The 25,907-nt window shown below is 51.5% G+C and overlaps 2 protein-coding genes across 2 annotated transcripts in view; both read left to right on the plus strand.

Moving 5' to 3' along the window:
- The window catches only part of PRMT8 (protein arginine methyltransferase 8), a gene marked incomplete at both ends in the record, with an annotated part of 79,131 nt that overhangs the window by 50,991 nt on the left and 2,233 nt on the right, over positions 1 to 25,907 (plus strand). The window contains 4 exons of the mRNA XM_082665764.1: positions 6,368 to 6,510; positions 7,080 to 7,167; positions 14,558 to 14,673; positions 19,778 to 19,928. Of these exons, the coding sequence (XP_082521890.1) occupies positions 6,368 to 6,510; positions 7,080 to 7,167; positions 14,558 to 14,673; positions 19,778 to 19,928 (498 nt within the window). The remainder of the gene's footprint in view (positions 1 to 6,367; positions 6,511 to 7,079; positions 7,168 to 14,557; positions 14,674 to 19,777; positions 19,929 to 25,907) is intronic.
- LOC309829332 (forkhead box protein R1-like) lies at positions 709 to 4,895 on the plus strand (the record flags this gene model as incomplete). Its single annotated transcript, XM_082665201.1, has 2 exons — positions 709 to 776; positions 4,280 to 4,895. The coding sequence occupies 2 exons, from the start codon at positions 709 to 711 to the stop codon at positions 4,893 to 4,895; spliced, it is 684 nt and encodes a 227-aa protein (XP_082521327.1).

Consider the following 25,907-nt stretch of genomic DNA (forward strand, 5'->3'; position numbering starts at 1 on the left):
TCCGGCTCTGTGAAATGGGAATAACAGCGGTACGGACCACAGAGGGTCACTGTGAGCCGTACATAATTACCGTATGTAAAACCAGGGCGTGCTGGGGCCCGTAGTTAAATTTTCAGTGAATTTGCAGAACGGATGTGGGCATTTTGGTGGCTTGAAATTGGCCACAGTGGGAGTATTTACACGGAGAAATCAGCAGATGCTACAAATCAGGGCTTCTTTCCTGGAGAGCCCAATGGTTAAGTGTCTCTCAGCACAGCCCTTTGTAAAACACAACAGTGTACGATGTGCAGTTCGCAGCTAATAAATGTTAGCTATTGTTATGATTATTTCATTCATTAACTTGACTAATAGCCCTGTCCAAAGAAGGCAAGAGATTAATCAGATATAATTGTTTTTAATGAACCTGGACTAGTGGCTCCTGGCAATGGCTGCCTTCCTAACCGATCAGAAGCGGCCCATGAATAATCTCAGGACTGGGTTTCGTGCACCACTCCAGGGGAGGGGGCAGCTGTCAGCCACCCTCTGGGCCCTGCTCCAGGTGCTGTGGAGTTGGCAGAGAACGGAACTGTCTCAGGGAGGGGACAGACAGAAAGCAAGTGGACACACAGCATCACAATAGAATTACAAACAGTGATGGTGCTTTGGAAGGACAGGATGGAGTAGTTGAGAAAACTGGGGGTCTGCTTTGGATGGGGTGGTCACCCAGGCATGCCGGACCCGACTCACACCGCCCGGCGAGAGGTTCTCTCCCGGCCCTGCTTTCGGTGCTATCATGGGTGAGCCGGAATTGGGTGCGGTGGGAGCGTGTACACTGCTGACAGCAGTGGGGAATCGGGTCGTGATTCTGTCCGCTCGCAGATGCAGGACGGGGGTCTCAGGGAGGTTGGTGACGTGTACCAGGCTGCACGACAGGCCAAGATTTGGGCTCCCCTTTTGACGTCCCAAACTCTGCTCCTCTTATCAGACAAATGGAACAATAAAACCAACCACACATGTTCCCGTGAAGATGATCGAGGTAACATAGATGAAATCACTCTGCCAGCTGCTAGTCAAACGCTACTGGTGTTTTATTCTCAGAATTAGGACTAGTTTGAAGATCTTTTGTCTCTGAACTCCGTGCCCTCTTTTGAAAATTGCTTATTCATCCATCTGTTCACTCGGTAAGGATTTCAGTGAGCTGTCAAGGGCTCTGCTCCATCCTGGAACTAAGAAGCTGAAATAGATAACGGAGAGGAGGGGATCAGAGGCTGGAGGTGGGTCAGGCCCTCAGGAGGGGTGTGCAGCCGGTTCTGTGTCGCCCAAATAGGCGTGTGGGTCACGTGGCTTTGGGGCCACGGGGGCGGGGGGGGTGGCATCGGGGCGGCTCCACGGCCCAGTAACCTGCTCTCCGTCTTAACGCTCACGACCCTCACGCCCACTCTTCTGTGGCACAGGGTCTGCTCTGCGAGCCGGGGAGGGGCCTGAATGGGGACACCATGAACTTTGGGCTCTGTGGGGTCAGCTGACTCTGGTGGACACAGTAGGGGCCCAAAGGAGATGGGTCTGGGCTGATTTTTTTTTTTTAAAGTCAAACAAGGGACCAAGAATCAGAATGACTACATTTCTGTAATAATCACTCAAGACAAAAAGAAAAAGATCCCACTGAAAACAACCCCCCAAAATATCTGGGTGTCTAATTTGAGAACTTGAAGTTACAGGGGAAAAATCTCCCAGGTTAGAGTTCTTGGGTCCCCATCGTACACGTACGTATGACAAATCCTTCTAAAACCTATCAGCCAGGGTCCTGTCACAGCTGGTTGAACAAAATTTCATCATCCTTATGGAATAGAAGCACAGCTCCAGAGGACGACCTCAGTGCCATCCTGAGAACTGACACAGTCTTAATGATGAGGGATCCAGATTGGGAGTGGGCTTCTGCAGCCAGTAGCTAATCAGAGCCTAAATATCGGAGGCCGAGATCCCCCTTGAAAAGGTTGCCATGGAGACGAGATGCCCGGGGCTGCATGTGCCCACACAGGCCTTGGAGACAACCCAGTGCCCTCACTGGGTTGCCATCAACCCCACCACAAGAGGCAGCATTTTGCAGATTGGACACTTACATCGGGGAGTTTCAGTGGTTGCTAGTGGTGACTCTGGAAAGCAGGAAGAATGTCCCTGATGATTCAGGGGGGCGATTGTATTTGGGTCCATAGAGAAAATGTAACCTCTTTTTCAAAAATCAGGATTGAGGAACTGCTGTAATTTAGAGTCAGACTGGACGTGAAGGCACTGCTTCTTCATTGATGTCAGCCGTCTCCACAGGCAAACTTACAGAATGCCTTACACATGCTCAATACATATTTGAAGACTCAAAGCATGTTGGAGCTGCAAAGTATCTGAGGGATTTCTAGGTTCAATCTCTCTCCTGTTTTACCCCGATAAGGAAATTGAGGAAAAGAGGGGAGGAGCTATTTGGTGGAGGTTACTTGTCAGATGGAACGAGAATATAAGTCGTCTGCCTCCAGGACCCAAGCGTAAGGTTGTGAAGGTTGGGCACTGCACAAAAGCACCTGGACAAGGGGATGAAAGGGGCCTGGAATCCAGGCCACAGCTGGACTGAAGTGAGGTGTGCATTTTTCCTTTCACAAAGGGCCCATCTACTCAACAAGACAAGTTGAGGGGGGGTCACGCCTGTTCGCAGAAATATTTGGATGCAGAAGGGTGATAAGAGGACAGAGGTCCAGGCTGTTCAGCATTGTAGGGGGTTAATTGATTCCTTCTGCATTTGGTAGGCAGAAACTGTGATTTTTGCTGTTCTGTGATCCACTGCACCTATGATATATCTTCTATCTATCTATCTATCATCTGTATCTATCGATTGTCTATATCTATCGTCTATCTATCTATCATCTATATCTATCTATCATCTATATCTATCGTCTCTATCTATCATCTATATCTATCTATTGTCTATATCTATCTATCTATCATCTATATCTATCATCTATATCTATCGTCTATATCTATCTATCTATCATCTATATCTATCTATCATCTATATCTATCTATCGTCTATATCTATCATCTATATCTATCATCTCTATCTTCTGTATCTCTCGTCTATATGTGTCTATCGTCTATATCTATCTATCTATCTCTCTATCATCTATATCTATCTATCATCTATATCTATCGTCTATATCTATCTATCTATCATCTATATCTATCGTCTCTATCATCTATATCTATCTATTGTCTATATCTATCTATCTATCATCTATAACTATCATCTATATCTATCGTCTATATCTATCTATCATCTATATCTATCTATCATCTATATCTATCATCTATATCTATCTATCATCTATATCTATCTATCGTCTATATCTATCTATCATCTATATCTATCTATCGTCTATATCTATCATCTAATCTATCTATCATCTATATCTATCTATCATCTATATCTATCTATCATCTATATCTATCATCTGTATCTATCGTCTATATGTGTCTATCGTCTATATCTATCTATCTGTCTCCCTACCTATCATCTGTTGCATCCATATAGATCAGGATAACAGCTAGTGGACAGGAGTGCTAGGGCAGAGATCAGGAAGAGCATACACTCTCACTGGGGGGCACCCGAGGAGTATTCTGTACATTCCTGTCTGTTGGACTGGGTTAGAAGTTCTTGTCCACATCTGCTTCCCACGGTCCTATGGAGTCCTGTCTATGGAATCATGGTTGAGCCTTGTCCTAGGCACCCAAAGTGGAGGCCATGGGGCACCAGAGGCAGGAGAAAACATCTTCCTGTGCCTCGGGGAGGTCGTGATTAATGCAGGAGGAGGGACCGACCCATAGCCCCACAGTCACGTGCAGACATTACAGAAGAGCCTTCAAGAGATGTGCAAAGAGAAAGAAAACACTTTCAAATGTTTACAAAAATAAGACAAATCAGGCTTTGCATGCAAATGATTAGGCAGGTGGATCCGGCATATATCTGCCAGGTCTTTTTCGGAATAAACTAAATTAGGTACTCTGTTTGCATTTTCAAAACTCCCATGCTTTGTCCCCTTGTGAATGTTCCTTCTGCATCCTGGGTCCTGCTCTAGCTTGAGTTCCTGCCCTTGGGTCTCAAGCCCCCGAGGAGCAGAGCTTTGACAGCCCCCTCCCCTTCCGAGCCTTTTGGTGAAGACTAGCCCTTCCTACCCTTCCTTCCCAGGGGCAGGGCTTCTGCGCAGGAAGCAGGAGGACCACACAAGCCGGGGAGTGATCAGGGCCAATGTGCCCTCAGCCACCCCCAAAAGAAGAAGACTGCCAAATGCCCAGAGGCCACAGTGCTGGAGTCGCCATCACTCTCTGGAGACCAGTGTCCCCCTCGGAAGCACTTTGCCTCTTCCCCTGGCAGCTGGGAGCTCACAGAGGAGGAGAAGGCTGAGGGCCAGGATGACAGCTCCACTGGGGTTCTCCCGTCCCCTCACAAAAGGGCCCGCCTCCAGAGTCGGAGGCTTCGGCAAGCCAACAGCCAGGAGGGGAGGCTCTGGTCCCGGCCCCCTCTCAATTACTTCCACCTAATTGCACTGGCATTAAGAAACGGTTCTCCTTGTGGCCCCAACGTGCAACAGATCTACAGTTTCACTCGACAACAATTCCCCTTTTTCTGGACAGCTCCTGAAGGCTGGAAGAATACCGTGTGTCACGATCTCTGTTTCCGAGACAGCTTTGAGAAAGTGCCGGTCAGCACGCAGGGTGGGACCAGCACACGGCGCCGGTCCTGCCTCTGGAAGCTGACCGATGAGGGACACCGCCGCTTTGCAGAGGAGGCCCGCGCCTTGGACTCCACTCGGCTGGAAAGTATCCAACAGTGCATGAGCCAGCCAGATGTGATGCGCTCCCTCTTCGACCTTTAGTTCCACAAATCAACCATCAGCCCATGCCTTATTAAAGTTATCTGCAGGGAAAAAAAAAAAAAAAGAACCCCACTTTGTGCCGGAAGTGCCTGACACCTACTCCTTTCAGAGGGGCCTTATCTGATTAAGCTTTGATTAAACACCACGCCCTGGAGAGCAAATCATCATTAGACACTGCTGATGGGCACCCCGGCACCATCCACTGTGAGGGCAGGGAGTAAAGCCGGTGACCTGAGTGCCCTTTGCATCTAGGAGTCTGTCATCTGCATTCATTTTCAGGAAACTCAGATTCAGGACAGAGGTGGTGTTTGTTTTCTTTTGTTTTTTACTCCTGAGTACAGGCCATTGTTTAGTTTTCCCAGAAAAGCTCAGGCATTGGGTGGTTTTTTCAGAGGATGGCGCAGACAGAGTTTCCTTCTAGAGGAAAGGTTCTGATGGGAGCAGCCAACCCATACATCACCCTGTGTCAATTGCACAGCCAGTGGCATCTAAGATAGCTTTTGCTCTGATCTTTACAGCAGTGAATGCAAAACGAGATTCCCAAACTCTGTGTATGTCTACGTCAAATGATCAAAAACTCAACTGAGAAGTTTCTCCTGTCGTAGAGGGAGGGGTCTTGGAAGGGACTCAGGAGCAGAGGCCATTAGAGAAGGGCCTTTGTCCCGATCTTACCCCCGTCACCTCTCCATCGGCCGGTGCCAGATAATACTTGCCTTCTCTAGAGCCCCAACTGCGAGCCTGCACCTCACCCGTGACATTTCATTACATCAGTACAACCTCCCACTATGTAGATGTCACTTCCCCCGGTTGTTCTCTGAGGAACTGGAGTTCGGTTGGGTCAAGTGACTTGCGGAAAGTCATACAGCTAGTGATGAGAAGATCCAGCACTTAAACCCAGGTTTCCTGAGTGCGGAGCCCATGCTCTTGTCTAAACACCAAATTTCCTTCCTCTCCAGCTCTAGATGGGCACCTCCTGGGGATAAGCCCGGGCTGTGAACAGATACAAGGGTAGGAGAGGCAGCCTCTCTTCCTGCTGTGGGTTTGAATCATCACGGTAGCCTGACATGGGGTGGGGACTCCGAGAAGTGTGAGAGTCGCTGCTTATCAGACCCGGGCTCTGTTTGCACGGTCATCCTTTAACCCCTCTAAGCCTCAGTTTCCTTAAAGAGGAGAATAAGAATAGAGAGTTTACTTCAAAGACTTGTTGGACGATGACAGGACAGGTGCCTGTCTTGGGCTGAGCACAGTGCCAGCCACACAGCAACTGCTCAGTACGTTTTAGGGGGAACATGCCAAGAGTTTTCAATCCTCTTAGGGTAAACTAGCTTGGTGAAGGGGGAGATAGGCCACCTCCTAGAAGGAGAATCAGAACAGCGCTGACACCTGTAGGTCGATCGGGTCCTGATGCGGGGTGCTCATGGCTCCCGGTCAGGGTGCCCAAAAAGTGTGGCCATGGGGTTCTTATTTTCCAGTCATCACCATCTTCAAGGGGAAGGTGGAGGAGGTGGAACTGCCCGAGGAGAAGGTGGACATCATCATCAGCGAGTGGATGGGCTACTGTCTGTTCTATGAATCGATGCTCAACACCGTCATCTTTGCCAGGGACAAGTGGCTGGTAAGCCTGCTGCATGCTGTCCCTTCGCCGGTCTGCCGGCTGCCTCGCTGCTCTGCCCCACCGCCTGCAGCCCAGGAAGAATACAGCCACTGCTTCCGGGCCCCTCTCTTTAAACTAGATTTGCTTCTGGGGACAGAATGAGCTTTCCTAGGTCTAACCTTGGCCTCTTTTGGTATAATTGACACCCATTCTTTGCTGTCCAAAGTCGATGCTGGTCACCAAGTGCTAGGGACTTGCATGGCTGCCAGAGAGCCCAGTGTGCTTTTGACCTTGGTTTCTCCAGGCTCAAAAGTTAAAACATCTTCCACCGTCCCTCACTGGACATACCTCTGCCCCTCCTCATGTGTCCCATTGACCCCACCTCGGCCCCTTGAGTTGTCCCACGTACCAGAGTCAAAACTGAGCTTCCCTGCCCAACCCTAGTCCCGGCCAAGGTGACAGACAGTCTGCTGAGTGAGAAGTACTGGCAAGGGGGTGCCTGTCTGGTGACTCTATGTGCAGTTCAAACATGTGATGTCTTTGTCAGGTGAATAGATTACGAGACCCATTTCTCCACAATTCATCAACAGAGACCTGGAGGGCTTATGTTTCCAGACCGGGCAGCATTGTACGTGGTAGCAATTGAGGACAGACAGTACAAGGACTTCAAAATCCACTGTAAGTCACCTTTTGATTCTCTGTTGGGTTTTTTTTTTTTTTTGCGGTATGCGGGCCTCTCACTGCTGTGGCCTCTCCCGTGGCGGAGCACAGGCTCCGGACGCGCAGGCTCAGCAGCCATGGCTCACGGGCCCAGCCGCTCCGCGGCACGTGGGATCTTCCCGGACCGGGGCACGAACCCGCGTCCCCTGCATCGGCAGGCGGACTCTCAACCACTGCACCACCAGGGAAGCCCTGGGCTTTTTAATTTACTTATTTTTGCGCGTTTGGGGTGGACAGTGCTTCAGCGATGAGCAGCTGCTCTCGCGGCCACAGCTGCCGTGCCTCTGGAGTTCACCTGTGACGCTTTCTGGATTCTTCTCTCTGGATGTTTTCCCCTGGTCCCAAGAGTGGGGTTCTACAGAGAGGGAATAAGCAGCGTGGCTGGTGGGAGATAAAGCGGGGAGAGAATGAACGCAGTGCGAACGGAAAATGGACGAAGCAGCAGAAGCCGAGGTTTTGCAGAGCTGGCCGGGGGGCTGGAAGCTGTTAAGGGTCATTTATCCCCAGCGTCCACACAGGGGCAGGGACCACGGGTCTCCAGCCAGGCCAGTCGTTTTGAACCCTGCTTTTGTACCCTTCAAACTTTTCAGCATTATGTCGATTCTCCTTCCCATTAAGTAAAAGGTGGGGAGAGATGGGGTCTGGCCATGTAGGTGTGGGGGGCAGGCAGGGGACTTATCCGCACCTGTGTTCATTATGCCTCATCAGCTGAAAAAGTGTTGTCTTAGAAAAAAGCCCCCCAAACCCTCCAACGTTTTATCTGGTCCCCAAAGGGTTGTTGTGTTCTATTTCCTTTAAAGGGTAACCATTCTCAGTGACACAAACCTGGTCCTCCACGAGATTAAACGGATTATGTTTTCATAAGGTTTAGAGACAGCCATGTGTCCTCAGTCAGAACTAAAACGACCAAGGGGCAAAGACCCCCCACACACAAGCATGCGTGCGATGTGACCAGAGCACAAGGAGAAATTCCAAACGGTCTAATGGGCTCTGCAGATCTGGGTTCCAGCCCCTGCGGTGCTAAACCCCCTTGGCAAGACTACCTACAGTGGAGGGGTTCCCAGACGGGACAGATGGGCCTCCTGCCCCCAGAGGCTAGGCCTCCAGAGCTCCACAAAATCTTGTGCCGTCTAATCATTGTTCGTGCTGCTGGCGATACCACAGAATGAGTGCATCTGCGTGTGTGTTCACACCCTTCTGGAAATATAAACTCAGAGCATGAAGTTCAGAGACAGGTTCGGGAGAAGACAGAAACGGGACGATTGTCTGAGGCTCTGTGCCCTATGCCTACAGCCCTTCTGGCATCATTTCCAAGTCGATAAACAATGAGAGGTAGGGGGGCCGAGGTTAGATGATCCTGCTCTGAAGTTGGCCAGCCCTGGCTTCACATCCTATGGGTGACTGTGAGCAAATTACCTAACATCTCTGAGCCTCGGTTGAGATGAAGTCCCCAATCCTATAGACTGGCCATGAGGATTAAGTGAGGTGATATATACTAAGGGACGTGAGAGTCGTTGGTGCTGCGTGCACCAGCCTGGTCTCCGAATGTATCACTAAACCCCTCCCTGCTCATGGCTCTGGCCCCCGAGCCTGACTGCCAAGCTCGTTGGCCTCCAGTGGCTCAGAATCTAGGACAGATGTGCCCTCCTGATAAGTTTCAGAAACAGCTCAACAGGGAATGTTGATCAAATGCATATATAAGTAGGACATGTTTTGCCCTGGAGCTGCGCGGTAATGCTGTTTTTGGAGTTCTTGCCGTAACTGTGTAAATCGTGTTTGGGGGAGAACATTCAGACCCATTCTTTGTTCTCATGTGCACTAAATATTGATTGAGCTCCGACCCTCGGCACAGCTCTTTAAGGAACCTCCTCATGATTTAAAAGCAAACATATCTCACCCTCCTCCTCTCCTGGATCATAGACCTTGGCTAACGCATCTTGCAATGAGGACTGGACCCGTCCTGACAGGCGCTGGGGCACTGGCCGCTACTCAGGTGCCAGCCCAGGACTGGAGACCGTGGGGTGGAGTCTTGTCCTGCCCATTGCAATGTTCATACCTTCTGAAAAAGAAAAGAAAATGAAAAGTCAGCCCCATTTTTTCTTGTGGAAACTCTGTAGTCTGTCAACACCACTGCCCCCCAAACCAAAAATCTCACACACCTTTACATTTTATTTAACATATTCTCGTTTTCTATTTAAACGTTGTTTTTTTTTTTTTTAATGCCCTGCTTCTGTTTTTAGTGAAGGAAGCAAGTCCATTTAGAAATCTGTTTTAAATAAACAGGGATTTTGATTGCTCTCAGGTCTTAATCAAGAGTGAAAGCATAAAGGTTAATGATTGCCAAGGGAACAATTGTAAGCAAATTCCAGTTGGCTCAAGAACCAGCTAAAAAAGAAAAACCTTAAAGTGGGGCAGGAGAGGGAGACAAGCCCAGTCCCTTGCAGAAAGGAAATTAAGAAAACAATTTCTCCCCTTCCCTCCCCGCTTCTCCTCCCCTTCCCTCCTTTCTCAACCACGTGCAACGCGGGAACACAGGCATGAGTGAAATACAGAGCCTGCCCTCAATTTGCTCACCGACTACTAGAGAACACACAGAAAGAGAGACGTGATTGTCATGTACGAGGCTCACAGCGCATATTTTGTTGAGTGAATGAATGAGAGAATGAATGAAGGACTAGAAATAAACCAGCAGACGGATGTGCAAGGTGGACGGTTTAACCCTGAGAGAGGAGCAATCATTAACTTTTTTCTTTACTCTGGGGATTTCTAGAATCTCAAAATTGGAAGGAAATTTGGTAGATATTCTATTTGATTTTTTTGCCCAGTACATGAATCTAGAACCTGCTGAGGGTCAGAGGATGGGCACCAGCTTCCCCACCGCCGAGAAGGTGACATGGAACCCCTCGTGTAGATGTGGTGGTGCCTGTAGCTGAAGGGTTGAAGGGCAGAACCTCTTGGAGGGCTCAGACGCTCTCCATGGGTTTCCCTTCCACCACCACCCCGACATCCAGAGTTCCATTTCTAGCCTATTTTACACAAGGAGCTGACTTTGATCTGAGAGCCTGAAGTGTATTAAACTATTACGCGCACTTTCCTTTCTGACTAGAGGAGAAGCTGTAAGTGGCTCCTCGTAGCACTTGCTCTGATTTTCTCGGAGGCAGAGTCCCATTTGCCCTAGCAGGGAAGCTCCAATTACTCGGGCCAGGGAAGGGAGGGATTGTGTAGCTACAGGTCTCTCCAATGAAGAGTGAAATTTGTTTTCCGGTCTTTCATATTCCTGTCTTTGTTTTCAGTTTTATTATCTCCTCTGATATATCCATTCTGCTCATGAGCCCATTGGAAGAATTCTTCATCTTTGATATTGTGATTTTCACTTCCAGCAGTTCCACTGGCTCTTTTTTATGGTTCCCATCTCACCGATGAAATTCTTCATCTGTTCATGCATGTTTTCTCCATTAGATTCTTTTTTTTTTTTTAACTAGGCAGTCTCTCTCTACAGGTTACATTCTTTTTTTAAAATAATTTATTATTTATTTATTTATTGTCTGTGTTGGGTCTTCGTTGCTGTGCACGGGCTTTCTCTAGTTGTGGTGAGCAAGGGCTACTCTTCGTTGCGTGTGCGGGCTTCTCATTGCGGTGGCGTCTCTTGTTGTGGAGCACAGGCTCTAGGTGCGCGGGCTTCAGTAGTTGCAGCACTCGGACTCAGTAGTTGCAGTGCATGGGCTCAGTAGTTGTGGCTCGTGGGCTCAGTAGTTGTGGCTCGTGGACTCTAGAGCACAGGCTCAGTAGTTGTGGCGCATGGGCTTAATCGCTCCATGGCGTGTGGGATCTTCCCGCACCTAGGATCAAACCCGTGTCCCCTGCACTGGCAGGCTGATTCTTAACCACTGTGCCACCAGGGAAGTCCCTCCATTAGATTCTTTAAAATATTTATTACGGGTACTTGAACGTCTTTGTTAGATAATCCCAACACCTGATCTCTGAGTCTGTTTCTATTGACTATTTTTTCTTTTGATGATGGGTCATGTTTTTCTTTCTTTTCCATGTGTCTTGTAATTTTTATTAATGCTGGGCCTTGGGAGTAATGCTGGACAGTAGAGACAGATGCATAATTTATGCCCAGAGAAGAGCATACCTTTTCCCCTGCCAGGCCATTAAAGTGGGACTTTTAGTCCATCTGGTCTGTAGTTATGGTGGGTCTGGGATTTGTTGCTGCTTTAGTTACATTCATTGCACCATAGCATGGTCCTTTTCAAGAGTTTGTTTTAATACAGAAACTAAATTTCACAGGTCCTTCTGATGTTATTTTTTTTAATCCCCAGAAAATTAATTACAGTATTTCCTGCTGGCTGGTGACCCTCACCCCCCATTCACTCATTCAATAGACAAGACAGAATTACAACAAAAGATTAATATGCCTGGTGTCTATCCTCTCCCATCCCTGCCTTGCGTAATGTAAAGAAGCTAGTGGGAAATGAATGGTCAGCAGAAAGGAGAGAAAAGTCTAATGTCCTGGGTGATCGGTCATTGAATAACTGGAAGTGGGGCAGTCTGGCTGGGGAGATAAGACACGAATTAACCCCTAAGAAGATAACTAAAACACGAGGCATTGGGAAGCAGGACAGGCTTAAAAGTTTGGGAATACGTTCCAATTAAAAAAGCGTTGTCCGTGGACCTCCACTGTGCCAGGTGCTCTGCTGTAGGTGCTGAGGGTACAGGAGGAGAGGCCCCATGGTTGAGAGTCGTTGGAGAAGGTGTCACAATGGCCATTGGAGACTTTAAGTCCATGTGAAAGAGACTTCGAAAATTATTGAGCCCAAGGATTTCTAACTGGTTGGAATTACCTATGTAGTTTAAGTCCATTTGAAAGGGACTGGAAGGGACTTCGAAAATTATTTAGGCCCAGGATTTCTAACTGGTTGGAATTGCCTATGTAGACGTGAAAATTCCAGCTCACTGGGGCGCAAATCTGGGGATTCTGATGCAGTAGGTCTGATTGTGGTCCAGGAATCTGTATTGTAAAGAGTGTCCCAGATGATTCCGGAACACAGAACCACGGAACCAAACTCCTCACTTTACAAAACAAGCCAGAGATAAGGGGACCGATCTGCCAAGGTCACACAGCTTGGATGGTGGCAAAGCCAGCGTGCAAACCACATAACGGCGGCAACAATTGTGTATCAAGGGCTTTCTATGGGCCAGGCGCTGTATCATGTACTTTACATATATTATCACATTTAATCCTCCTAACAACTCTATAGAGTAACTAGCATGATCGTCATCTCCATTTTAAAGAAGAAACCAGCTCTTTGGGAGGTTAAATTCTTGCCTGGAGTTGCACAGCAAATAAACAGCAGAGCCCCGATTTGAAGCCCAAAGCCCAGGACTTTAACCATTACCCACATAGACTCTTAGATATCTGCCTAACTTTTTTTTTTTTTTTTGCGGTACGCGGGCTTCTCTCTGTTGTGGCCTCTCCCGTCGCGGAGCACAGGCTCCGGACGCACAGGCTCACGGGCCCAGCCATGGCTCACGGGCCCAGCCGCTCCGCGGCACGCGGGATCCCCCCGGACCGGGGCACGAACCCGTGTCCCCTGCATCGGCAGGCGGACTCTCAACCACTGCGCCACCAGGGAAGCCCCCTGCCTGACTTTTTCACTGAACCTTAACTTAAAGCAGGGCTGGAGGGGGAAAGAGCAGGTACGTGGCTGCAGGTCTCTTGAGAAGGGGTTTTAACCAAAGGCAGTGTGTTTTGGTGTGCATGTTCTATCTGGGTGAGCAGGGACGGCTATTCCCAGATTCTAGAAGGAGGTCTTCTCTGAAGCGTGTGCTGCTGACACACTTCCCCAAACATAGGTAGGTTCAGTTGGGACTTCGACACCAGCCTCGTGTATGTAATGGCATCTGACTGGCATCTTATCCTCAAGCCAGAATTTCACAAGTGCTCCCCCTCTGGGAGATGCTTATTTTCTCGGCCTCTTCTCCCCGAGGAAGGGCTTTGCGTGCCCTTGAAAGGAATCTGAGTAAAAGGGGCAGAGCTTTCCCTGACCATTCACACCTCCCTCCTCCCACCCCCCTCTCCTAAACACATGCAGGCTCATGAGTTCCCTAAGGTACCATTTGTTTGGTGAACATTTAAAAAAATTAATCCTGTAAGATTTTAGAGAAAAGCGTCTCTATTGCAGTGTATTTCTAAACCCCTCCGAATAAACAGACAAGTGAGATTTCAGCTGGCCAGTAACTGAAGACTCCGCTAAGGCACCCTCTGCGCTGTGGGGAGAGCAAATGGCATTCCTGGTTGCTCTCACGACTGAGTCAGTGCAGCTGAAGGATTAGGACCCAAGCTGGGTTTGAGCCCCAGCTCCACGGTTCCCCTGCTGTGGGATATTGGGCCAGATACTGCATGTGAGCCGGATGCCAGCTTCTGCAAGCCCCTGTTTTCTCATCTGTCATAAGGAGGTGTCCTCATGGGGTTGATGGGGAGATTCAATGAAGGGTCTGGCCAGGGCTAGGTGATCAATCAATGATTACCATCATTTAAGGGTGATCTTGGACCATCAGACCTGCATTCATTTACCCTCCAACCCTGCATCCTGAATACGTCCCCTGCTTAAAGCATCTTATGAACAGCCCCAAGGGGCCAAAGAGCACTGTTGGGGTGCTTTGTGCCCCAACGGGGGGATATGTCTTACGAGATGCATCCTTAGAGAGAACATCATGGCGTGTAAGAAAGTTAAGCCCTCTCCTGGACTACCCCTGCCCCTGCCCCTCATTTCTTCAGTTGAGAAAATGGGGGTTCAGAGAGGTTAGGAGATTTGCACAAGGGCCTGGCCAGTAAGTGGTGGTGCTGGCATTCACGCTGCAGCCTGTTTCACCGAAAGCCCACGTTTCTTTCTGCTGCTTGAGAGGTTCAGCTGGCGGGGATGGGAGGAGGGAAAGAGATGGGCCTTGTAGGTGTGGAGAACGACTGGAAAAAAGACTCCGGGGTAGAAATGTGGATGGCAGAGGAGAGAGTTCGTAGGAGACTCTGAGGCTCAGAGAGGGGGCAGGAGGGCAGGTACAGAAGAATCAGGAATGTGGGCTCTAGTCTTGACCCTGTGGGAGTCTGCTGTGTGACCTTGGAGAATTTTCTCAGCCTCTCTGGGCTTCACTTTTCCTAACCCTAAAGTGGGACCTGTACAGATGAGAGGGTGTGAATGAGCGTCTGGCACGTTGCAGAGCTCTCCACCAGGAAAGCGACTCTCCTGCCCTCAGGCAGGGGGACACAAGCTGCCCCCCACCTCTAGGACTCAGGGGGGTCGTGAGACTTCTGGGGGTCCTGCTGCCACTTCTTGCTCTCTTCCCACAGGGTGGGAGAACGTCTATGGCTTTGACATGACCTGCATCCGGGACGTTGCCATGAAGGAGCCCCTGGTAGACATCGTGGACCCAAAGCAAGTGGTGACCAATGCCTGTTTAATAAAGGTCTGCAGACGCCGCTTGCTCGGGCCTGGGTGTGCGGGAACCTGGCTGTGTCACCTGGACTCTTGGGCCTGAGTAGAGGCCACACCAGCTCCTCCCAAACTGTGAGGCAAGGCCACCCTGGCCAGAGCCTCTGGCAGCCCGTGGTGACCTATCAAAGCCGGCACTGTCACTGAGCAGAGCTGGGGAGAGAGCGCCACTGGACTCCACGTGGCACAGTTGGGGGGTGGGGGGTGCATGTCCCTTGGTGAGGGAGGGGTGGGGTGTGAGGGGGGAGGGGTGTCGGGTGGGCTTGTAGGAATATCCGAGGGAGGACACCCTGGAGGCTCAGGTGGGGGGAAGCTCCTGCATTCCGAGGGCGCTGGCCTCTTAGGCAAGAGATCCCACACCTCAGTCTGCCGTGTGAGCAGCTCACGCCCGCACCTCTAAGCACACATCTGACCGGCCGCACGGAGCTCCCTCCTCCTGAGTGCCTTGTTGGTGCGGCCCTCACCTCTTGTCCTCCAAGGCTTTCTTCAGCGCAGACGGAGAACAGCTCGCCAGCACCCTCGGCAGACCAGTCCTTACCCAGTGCATCCTTATCACTAAATATCAGACGTGCCAAACTTGCTGGGGTACAGATAAAAGCCCCCCGAGACCTCCTTCCCTCCCAGCCCACACTCCTCCTACAGGTAACCGCTGTCCACAGGATGAGCTGATCTTTCCAACCCTTTTTCTAAGTATCTGCATTTACAAATGCTAATCTATCCTGTCTAACGATGGAAAACTCTTGCTATTTCACTACTTTTTTTAAAGTCTAGAAAGACATCTGTCTTATAGGCTTCAAGTTAATGTTTTAATCGAAGAATCTGGGTTCACTGTGTCCGTTGTCATCAGCCCTCCCAGCCCCCATCTTGCTGAAGCATACCCTCCCGCCCTGGTCCTGTGCACCTCACTGCTTTTTCGGGAACTCTGGGTGGATGCAACGGGGAAGAGCCCAGGGGTGCGGGGAGGTTTCTGCAAGACTGATGCAAACGACTGCTTTGTCCAGGTGAGAACGGTCCCTTGTCCCTGGTCACAGTCTTCCTGAGAAGAAATGCAAGCCTTGTCACCATGGCATTTCAAAGGGACCTCAGAGGACAAATAAAACTAGATGTACCTTGTACAGGTCCCATCAGATAGACACCGCCTCCCTTTTGGAACATCCTGCCTGAGGATTCTGCTTCTTAACTCGGCCCTTTCTGAGTCCAGGCAGGGTTGAGGAGAAGCAAACGTCCTCTTATTTCTTCCCACCGGCCCCTCTGTCCCCGAAGCCTCTCTCTCTGGCATCCCAAACAAGAGCCAGCAAAGTCCACCCCAGATAACTCCCCCGTAGTGCAGAGCATGGCTGCCAACACTGTAGTACGAGTGGAGATCACCTGGTGCAACTGCATTTGCCAAAATGATGCATGGCAGCTGTATGGAACCGATAGGCGTCTGCCCATGGTGGCGCGGGGATACGATTCCTTCAATGTGCTTGGGCCCTGGGTCGCTCTCTGCCCCTGCCCTGCAGGTGTGGCCACGGCACTTGTGCACGTCCAAGGCTGGTCCCAGACTGGCCTGCTCTGTCCCCCCCCCCGCCCCTGCCTCCCTCTCCCCCTCCAGCCAGGAACAGGCAAGGGTCTCTCCTTGGTTACACCTGAATGCAGCCTGGGACTGTGGGTATGGCGGGGCTGGAGCTCTGGGCCCTCTGTGCGTGTCCCCTTTCTTCCTGAGCTCTGAGAAGGGCAAGGACGGCTGTGTTTGCTTCTGCCACCAGGAGAGCCATCCGTCAGCTCTCGCTAATGTGCTCAGTACCATCTTCCCTGGGAAAACACTTGCCCTTCTTCACACGCTTAATTGCTATTTTCATCGCTATTAACGTTGCGGCTTGTGACACTTTATTATAATGAAGACTCTGTTTTGACCAGACTTCTGATCTGAGACATCCATTTGTAACATGATGTAGTGATGGGGACAGCATCGGCCGGGGCCCCTCTGAGTCACCGACGCCTGCGGAGCCCTGCGCCTGGTGGGGCGGCCTGAGGCCGAGCCAGGGGTCTCGCTGGGGTCTCAGAGTTGCTGAGGCGGCTGCTGAAAGAGAAAGCCTTCTGGCAAAGGGATCAGGGCTCTGGGGGCCAGCATAACGTGTCTGCCTCTGGACACGTTGGGCCTGAGAGGAGGGAGGGCCCTGACCAGAGGCCTTTGTGTCTCTGAGGCCGGGTCGCAGCTGACTCACCCACACAGACTGCCTGTCCCCACTCCAGAGGCCAGCAGTCGCCTCCCTGGCGCCCATTCTAACGCAGATCATCCTTTCAGTCTGGACGGTTTTTGTTCCTTCGGAGGCCCCTATTAAGATGCAAATATCCGTAGGACCTAGAGAACGCTGTCAGGGCACTGGTGGCCGACACTGGTTGATGGACGTCTGAGCCCCTATAGAGACGGAATCCCCGACAGATGGGGTGTTTCTGTGTGTGTGTGCACAGGTGCATCGTTGTTCTTGTGCAGGCTGAGTGGTGAAGAAGTGAGGCGAGGACAGAGGAGAAAGGAACCAGGTCCAGATGGGTCCTGGGTCTACTTCCCAGGTCCCCCTCTGAGTCCAGGCCAAGAGGCTTGGGTATTTTTAGGTAAACCGTAGAAAGTCGTGGAAGGCTTTAGATCCAGGGAATGGCACAGTGTGAATGCATCTCAGAGAGATTAGTTGGTTGGTCCGAAGGAGAGGCCTGGGGAGGGGATGGGAAGGAGAGTCCTCAGGCAGGGAGACAGTTTTAGAAGAGTGGCGCGTGTCGGGGTTACATCGCTCACTGAGGGCGCACAGACCATAACGTCCAGACCCCGCGTCTAAAGGGCTCCAGTCTAATGGTGGGGACAGGGGCGGAGGTGGTGAGACCCCTGAGAGGAGCCAGAAGCAGGGTGGAAAGACCAGGCGAGGCCCGTGGCAGAGGGCGCCCGAGAGAGAGGGACAGGGACCTTGGAAGGAGCCTGGAGCCTGGCGGGCTGGCCCCAGTGGAGAAGGAGCGGAAACGTCCGTGAACGGAGACAGCGTGAGCCCAGCCTAGGGGACTCTGCCGAAGCCCTTATCAAAATCACGGTTACGCGCAGCTGCACTAAGGGTTCGGGCTGCAGGGACCCGCAGACACGTGGCCCAGACGGGTGGCAAACGTCATCAGCTGACAGGTACTGGGGCTAGAAAGATTTCCCCACTCTGGGCAACGGCCCAAACGAACAGGGTGACATGCAATGAAGGACCCTCCCCCCGCACTCGGGTCCCAGAAATAAGGATTATGAGAGGGATGTTGTGGGGAGGGGCTTGGCCGGCTAAAGGCCGCTGGAGCCGGCAGCGTGCGCTTCGAGGTCAGAGGCTGCTAGAAGCGGGTCCCAGATCAGGAGGGTGACGGCGTCGGAAGCCATGACTCAGGAGACGCAGTTTATGCTGGAGGAGAAAAGGTTTAGGGGACCCACGTGAGCACGAGCGGGCGGTGGCTTGTTCCGTGGGTGGAAGTTACAGAGGCTGCTGAGGGCCCTGCTCGCTAGTTTAGAAGCAGGACCTACTGACTGGAGACATCGGGGAAGGATTGGCTGCCTGATAGGCAGTGAGTGCACCCTCCCAGGGGGAGTGCAGGAGCCCACGGCAGCCACTACCTGGGGATGCTCCCCAGGGCTCTTGCATTCTCTTGCTTTCTAACCCCATCGAATTCTGCACGCCTGACCGGGCTCACAGGGACCTTTAGCCCTGGTCCCGTACTTGAGCTTACATGTGAAGTGATGTCACCGACCTCGAGGGCTCCCACGGTCCCCTGCACCTGCAGTCCCACCCTCTTCCCAACCGACAGGGCAGAGGAGGTCACAGCTGCCAGCCCGCACCGTAACAAGGCTCTGGGCTGTCTGGCTGCCTCGACCTCACCTGCGCCTCTGTCCACTGCCCTCCTGTGGAGACAGGACTTGGCTTTGAAGTCCCCAGGATGTTTTGCATCAGTTTTTCCTTTATTCATCCTAGAAACGTGTAGAGATAAAAGTCTCTGTCTCTTCGCTGCTCTTGTTTCCCCACCCGGAGACCCCTCTCTCCTAGTCACTCCCAACATCTTCCATCATCCGGGTCTCAGGGGCACCCCTGGGGACCGCTCCAGGCACACAGGTGTCTGTCTGGCCCGTACAGAGCTTTCAGGACGGAGGTCTCTGCCATACAGCCCGGCAGTGGGAGGTTCTTCCTTAGATCTCACTGAAGGCGGCCTGGATGCCTCCTGGGCCTTGGGAGGTCTGCTGTGTCTTGCTGGAGCCGGCCAACGACGGGTCAGCATCTTTCTCGCAGAAAGAGCACCATGTTGCAAACCATTGTTCATTTTACTCCTGCTCCCAGCAAGACTGACGTGCAGCCGCTTCCCAGCTGAAACTGTTAGAACGATGAGTTCCTTGTGTTGTCCATTCCTAGCTGGAACTGAAAAGTTCTCACCTCTTATTTCCCCCTTTCATTTGTTTTTAACTGTCCGGGCTTGTGCTAAATGGTCGGCTGACTTCCCGAGGCTCAGTCCGTGACCGTGCGGGCTCGGTCCTCACTCCTGAGAGAATACTCCGTACCTCGTATTGCTGGGAAGGGAGCAGTCGGGTCTGCCGGAACCTGGGAGGGCTTGACGGGGCACACACTGCTGCCTTGATTCAGTAGGTCTGGGATGCCCTCCCCTCCCCGCCCCACCCCCGGCGATGCCGACGTGCTCCTCCAGGGACCACAGCCTGAGAACAGCTAGATGCACTAGTGATGCCGAGGGGGACTGCTCTGAGGATATCTGGGTTGGGTTTACAGAGGCTCTAATTCATCCTCTTCTCCTCTCCCCTCCCCCGCATCAGCACTCATCCCCAGAAGATTTACCGTCCTGATTCTGTTATCCTCAGGCTCTGACTTAAATCTGCTCGCAGCATTGCCTTAGCCGACTCCACCCTAGAAAGGATGGAGGAGGTCATGGGGAGGGGGGTGGGTGGGCCTGGGAAGTCCCCCCGAGAGCCATGACACCCTGGGGAGTCTGCCATCCATAGTCTCCCTGGGGAATGAAGCTGAGGACGGCCCAGACCCGGTGGAGGCACTAAGCGTCCGCATTCTCTCTTCTCTGGGCTGCAGGAGGTGGACATCTACACGGTGAAGACGGAGGAGCTGTCCTTCACATCCGCCTTCTGCCTGCAGATACAGCGCAATGACTACGTCCACGCCCTGGTCACCTATTTCAATATCGAATTTACCAAGTGCCACAAAAAAATGGGGTTTTCCACAGGTGAGCCTTCTGCTGGCCTTCCAGACGCTCCTGGCCTCGTGCCAAGGCTCTGTGGGAAGTGACCTCCCCGGCCTGGACGTGGGGCAAGGGCCGGGGGCATCAGCCAGGGGCCCTCACTTAGCACCTCCTAAGCCTCTCCAGCTGTGGAGGAATCGCACGTCCCCAGGGTTTTGGATGCCCGATGAGAAGGTAAAAAACTTGTGGCTGGTGTGGCCAGAGCTGAGAGCAAGTGTCGGGTGGGGAGAGGCAGGCGTGGAAGCCACATTTCAAATGCACGTTTGTTCATTTAGTGTTTCCCGAGCCCCCTCTGTGTGGGTGGAGGATACGGAGACGCCTCATGACAGATTCAGCGTCTGCTTCCCTAGGCTGCAACCTGGCTCTACGTCTCCTTCCTGTCTTCCCAGCTTCTGTCCCTCCCCATTAAGTCCCTGACGTGCTCCAAACTCCTTCAGAGGTGCCTCATTGCCTGTAGCAGATAAGCCCAGATTGCTTAGCCCGGTAAATGGCAGGGGGTTGGTCCCCTGACCGGCCCCATCCCACTTCCCCAGCCTCATCTCTCAGCACCCTTCGCGCTGTGCCGTCCACCCCACCCCTTTGCTGCCGCACACGCAGCCCAGCACACGCTGGCCCTGCAGCTCTCTGCGCCCAGGCATCTTCAGTCCCTCGGCCGTGGCCTCTGCCTGCCCCAGCCCCACTTCCATCCTCAGGGCAGGAGGGTCTTCTGTCAGATTTGTCTCCTTCCCTCCTGTATTTGTCTGCTGGGGCCACTGTAACCAAGTATTCCTCATGGTTCTGGAGGCCTCTGGAGTTTTCTCCTGAGGCCTCTCTCCTTGGCTTGCCAACGGCCGCCTTCTCGTGGCCGCCTTCCTCTGTGCTCATCCCTGGTGTCTCTGTGAGTGTCCTAATCTCCTTGCTCTACAAGGGCACCAGCCAGATTGGATGAGGGCCCACACTAAGGGCCTCGTTTTAACTAAAGACATTCTCTCTGAATACGTTCATAGTCAGAGATCCTGGGGGTCAGGGCTCCAGCACATGAATCTGGGGGGAGACGATTCAGCCTCTGGCAACTCCCCCATCCCTCTCCTCCCCTGGCCGCCTCCGGCTCAGGCTGCATCTCTCAGCTCAGGTACTATGATCCCCTCCTTCCCTCCAGGGTCAAGGTTAGGCCTTCTTCCTGGGGCTCCCTAACATCCTGTGCTTATGTCTGTCATGGCCATGCTTAAAGTGATACGGGTGCAGTCTAACAAAAAGATAACAAAAGGGTCTAAAAAGGGGCATAAAAAGTTAAGGAAAAAGACCTCTCCCCTATCCATCCCAGTCCCGTGCCTGAAAGGCATATTTGCTCACGACTTATTTCGTAGCCTCCGAAAAATTTCAGTGGTGCACAAGCAACTACATACCTACATACACATTTTTTCCTTTTTATTTGAAATAATTATAGGCTCACAGGAAGTTGCAAAAATAGTCCATAGATTTCTGTGAATCGTAGACCCAGCTGCCTCCGCTGGTGGCATCTTCCATGACAGGAGTACGACATCCAGCTACTCTTTTCTTGAAAACACAGGTCGGCTCGCACCGTACGCACTGCCCCTGCTCCCTGTCTTTAGTTAACCATGTGTCTTGGAGATGCCGCCAGAGCCGCGCGGAGATATATCCAATCTCTTTTTTTTAAACAACTACCCAGGATTCCAGTGTAGGCTGTGCCACTATTCACTGAACATTTCCATCGTCTTCTGCAGACCTGGGTCTCCCCCAGCTGGGCTCACATCTCATTAATCTCTGCCTTCCTAGCTCCTCCCAGCGGGGTGTGGCTCCGAGATTTCTAAGCAAATCTCTGTTCAATGCGTTTATGAAGCTAGGATTCCTGCCCTGAGCATGTGTTCATCCTGACCGCTCATGGGAGGTCTTCCTGGGAATTGGGAGCTTGTCGCCGGGGCTGAGTGTGCACGTGGCAGGGATAGGTGAGTTCTACCAGAATTTGAAGATACGATTATTCACTTCCTGCAGCCATGGTGCCAGTGGTCCTCTTTCACATGGTGACAGCGATCCCACTTGATCATGTTGTTTCTTCCTTTGTCTGTGTTGCCCAGTTTTCTGACACCTCGTTGACGTATTTTTCATCTATACAGATGAGTGACCCTGGGTCTGTAGATCTGTTTTCTTGTGAATCTCTCTCTCTCTGACTTTGCCAACAGAGTAATTCTGATCTCGTAGAATAAGTTGGGGAGTGTTTCCTCCTCCTTTACCTGCTGGAAGAGTTTTTGAAGGATCAGTGATATTTCTTTTATAAATGCTTGCTGGAATTCCTTAGTGAAGGCATCTGAGCCTGGAATTTTCTCATGGGAGAGAACGGACAAGAGACTTCACCTGATCCCTCACAGAAGGGCTTCTTCCAGAGTTGGTGTCTCCTGACCATCAGGACTAGGGTCTTCTGGTCTCCATCAGCCAGGCCAGCGCTGGTGCCGCCTCGTCCTGGGGAAGTGACCAGAGAGCCCCGATCCGGGTCACTGTCAGCTGCTACCCTCCCTACGGGAGCAGCAGGCGAGCTTATCCTCTCGGTGGGTGCGCAGGAGCAGCCAGCAGGAGGAAGGGGTATTTTACCTGGACCTTGAAGGATGGGTGAGACTCAGCCTTGCCATGGTGAGGGTTGGGGCAGTGAGGGCTGAGGAGGGGCCCGATCGAGGACGGTGCCTGTGACTGGAGGCCAGGGATGGAGCCACGGTGGCTGGCTCTGCTTCCTCCATCCCTGGGCGATGCCTCCCCCAGGGCCCGCCCTGCCGCAGGTGATGGGAAAGTCAGGGGGCAAGGGCACTCTGGGAAGAGTTCTGTGTCTCTAAAGCCTGGGCTCCAGCCCCGTAGCTCCAGGCTGCGTTTTTCTTTCCCTGAGATGATCTGTTTCCGGCGGATGACAGCGTGGTTTTGGTCCAACCTGTAGCATCTTTACCATCTTGGCCATCTTCCAGCTGGCATGGCTTTGGCAGTGGGCTTTACTCAGACCCTCTGCACTCTGACCAGCAAGGAAAGAATATTTCTCCTTTGTTTTTAAGGACCTCAGATGCACGGAATTAGATTAATCCGAATTCGTGGTTCATGACGTGCTACCATCATTGGATCACACACAGTTCACTTTTGGCTTATTTTTTAATTAATACAAGGGACACCTGTGAACTTGCCACCTAACTCAGTAACAGATTGTAAATAAAGTGCTATTAATTAGAATGTAATAGTAACTAGAACGCATTATTAACTAGAAGGTAATAATTCTAATTATTATTAGAATGTAAATACATTAGTTAATATGAAGAGATAAACTATTGTTAATTAGAATGTAAATATTAACCAGAAATACATTACGAATAAATATAATATGATTATGCTTATAATTAATACATGCAAGTCAAGTAATTCAGAGTCACATAATAAATCCCTGTGAGCTCACCATCTAACTCAAGGGCTTAAATACTACCAACACCTTTGCGGCTACCTGGATGGTCCCATCTTATCCCCTCCCTCCACATCGCCTCTAAATGAACATCATCCTGAATGTTCAGTTCCTTGTCCCCTGCTATTTTTAAAAAGTTTTATCATGCGTAAGTGTAGGCCTAAACAAGGTATCGTTTGGTCTCAGCTGGCTTTGAACTTCAGGCGAAGTGCAGCCTGCTGTAAGCGGCCCCTCGCCATCGGCCCCCAAGGTTTGCAGCTGCTCCGGGAGACCCACGCGAAGGCGCGTCGCGGCTTGTGCAGCTTGCAAACCGCCCCCGTGAACGGTGCTGGTGTCTGCCTGCTGCGGCTCCGGGCACAAGCACCCAGGGTTCCACGCTGTGCCAGCACAGCTGCCCCGCCCCTTGGACACAGCCTCGGAGGGCGGGGCAGGAAGTGGGAACTGGGCCCCCTGGGGCTCCTGCTGGAAGGGCAGTACCCAGAGTAGAAGCAGGCCTGCGCTAAGTCCTAGTTTTTCCAGGAAGCCCTTCAGGCCGTGGAGGTGCTGTTAAGTGAGCTCCTTTCTGGGCCTTGGGCTCATTAGTGAAATGACACGGTTGGACCTCGACTGCCTGGAAGCCCCTTCCCAGCTTTGCCGCCCTGTGACACTGAGCCATTTTCTCAGGTCAGAGAAGCTTCTTCATGCATCGTCTTTAATTCTCCAAAAAGCCTGTGAACCCCCCCGGGAACAGAGTTACAAATTTACAGCTAGAAAAAGTATTAAATTCCAGAAAGAACTACCAGCCACTTAGCCATGGGGAAGAGAAAGAGGAAGCAGGATTCCACGCTCTCTCCAGAAGCACCAGGAAAAATCTTCCTGTGAGAGGCCCCAGACGTTTGCTCCTGCAGCCCCCGTGCACCCCTCCTCCATCCTCGGTCACAGCTCCCACCGGACCTTATGGCCAGCTACCTGAGTGTCTTCTCACTTAGGCTGCAGGATCTCGGGGGGCGAGGCTGTACTGGCTGCTGCTCCCCACGTTTAGGACCACATCAGGCATGTGGCAGGCACCCTGAGTGGATGACTGCTGAATGCGTGAATGATTGAATGAATGCCTGAATGAGTGAATGCACGCGCGAGTGAATGTATGAATGAGTGAATGAATGCCTGAATGAGTGAATGCACGCATGAGTGAATGTATGAATGAGTGAATGAATGAATGCCTGAATGAGTGACTGCATGCGTGAGTGAATGTATGAATGAGTGAATGAATGAATGCCTGAATGAGTGAATGCATGCGTGAGTGAATGTATCAATGAGTGAATGTATCAATGAGTGAATGAATGAATGCCTGAATGAGTGAATGCATGCATGAGTGAATGAATGAATGTGTGAATGACGGTACGGTCATAACGAGGAAGCCTGAAAGCCACTTACACTATCTTGAAGGTTGTAGTTGGGGCAGAGCGGGAGGGAAAGGCTTGTCCACTGACCAGAACTCTGGGTGTCGTGGTCCACAGTGATACTGAACGCTCACCCCTGTGCACAGCAACTTTCTGGAGAATCCCTAGAACATTCCAGACCACGACAATGAGGCAGCACCGCTTTACAGGCCAGAGCCATAGTTGATGGATACATGAAATGATATGCCACTTTCCACAATGATTAAATAACCACCTAATGCAATGGCTTAGCAGTACCCTAACCTCGGCCTGCTATGTTACAGATAAGGGGACCGTATAATTCGTCTTTCAAATGAGGACACTTTGAGAGTGAAAGGGAGAGCTACGGATAATTACACCAGGAAAACGGTCCTGGACACAGCAGGAGGCTGGTCGTCCTCAGTGTATCCTTTCCCCTTCCCATCACCTGTCTTCACAGGGAGGTAAACTTTCTGCAGGTGTAGAAAATGAGCCCCAGGGTCACAGTGCAAATGCATGGCAAAGTGGAGGCTGGGCACTGGGCCTACTGTTGCCTAATTAGGTGTCCCTTCCACTGATACCCACCCAAGAGATGTATTAGATGTAAATGATTGGGTCTGAACGGCAACTGGCTGTGTATCTACAACACCTGGGGGGAGACTGCCCCCATCTCACACCCAGAATTACTGAATTCAGATCTCTAGGACTAGAGTCAAAACATCTGAATTGTCATCCACTTCTCCTGGACACCCTGATGGAGAACCTGCACTGAGAAAACTGCTTTAGCAATGAGTCCGTGGACCCATCGTGGAAATGAGATGTTTGGGGAAGTTCTTAACCTTTTGATGTTGATGTCAAGGGGAAATGTCGCTCTCCTCCAAACCAAGGCTGGTGTCTTTTGGGCGACCAGCATCAGAGGTGGACTTCTGGGCTCGCTGCTGGCGGAGCTGAGCCAGTGAAGTCTCTGGGAGTCTCACAGGCATCTGATTAGGAGGCAGAAGGTAGCTGCCGGAATCTCCTTGCCTGAAGGTCTTTAAGAACAGGAGAGACACCTGTCTGGGTAGGCGTGGGTGGCAGCGGGGGTGACAGTGCTGTCAGTCATACGCTGCCAGCCTCTGCACACCCCGGAGACGAGCTTTT

This window comes from Grampus griseus, assembly GCF_964374135.1.
Source record: "Grampus griseus genome assembly, chromosome: 11".
Taxonomy (NCBI): domain Eukaryota; kingdom Metazoa; phylum Chordata; class Mammalia; order Artiodactyla; family Delphinidae; genus Grampus; species Grampus griseus.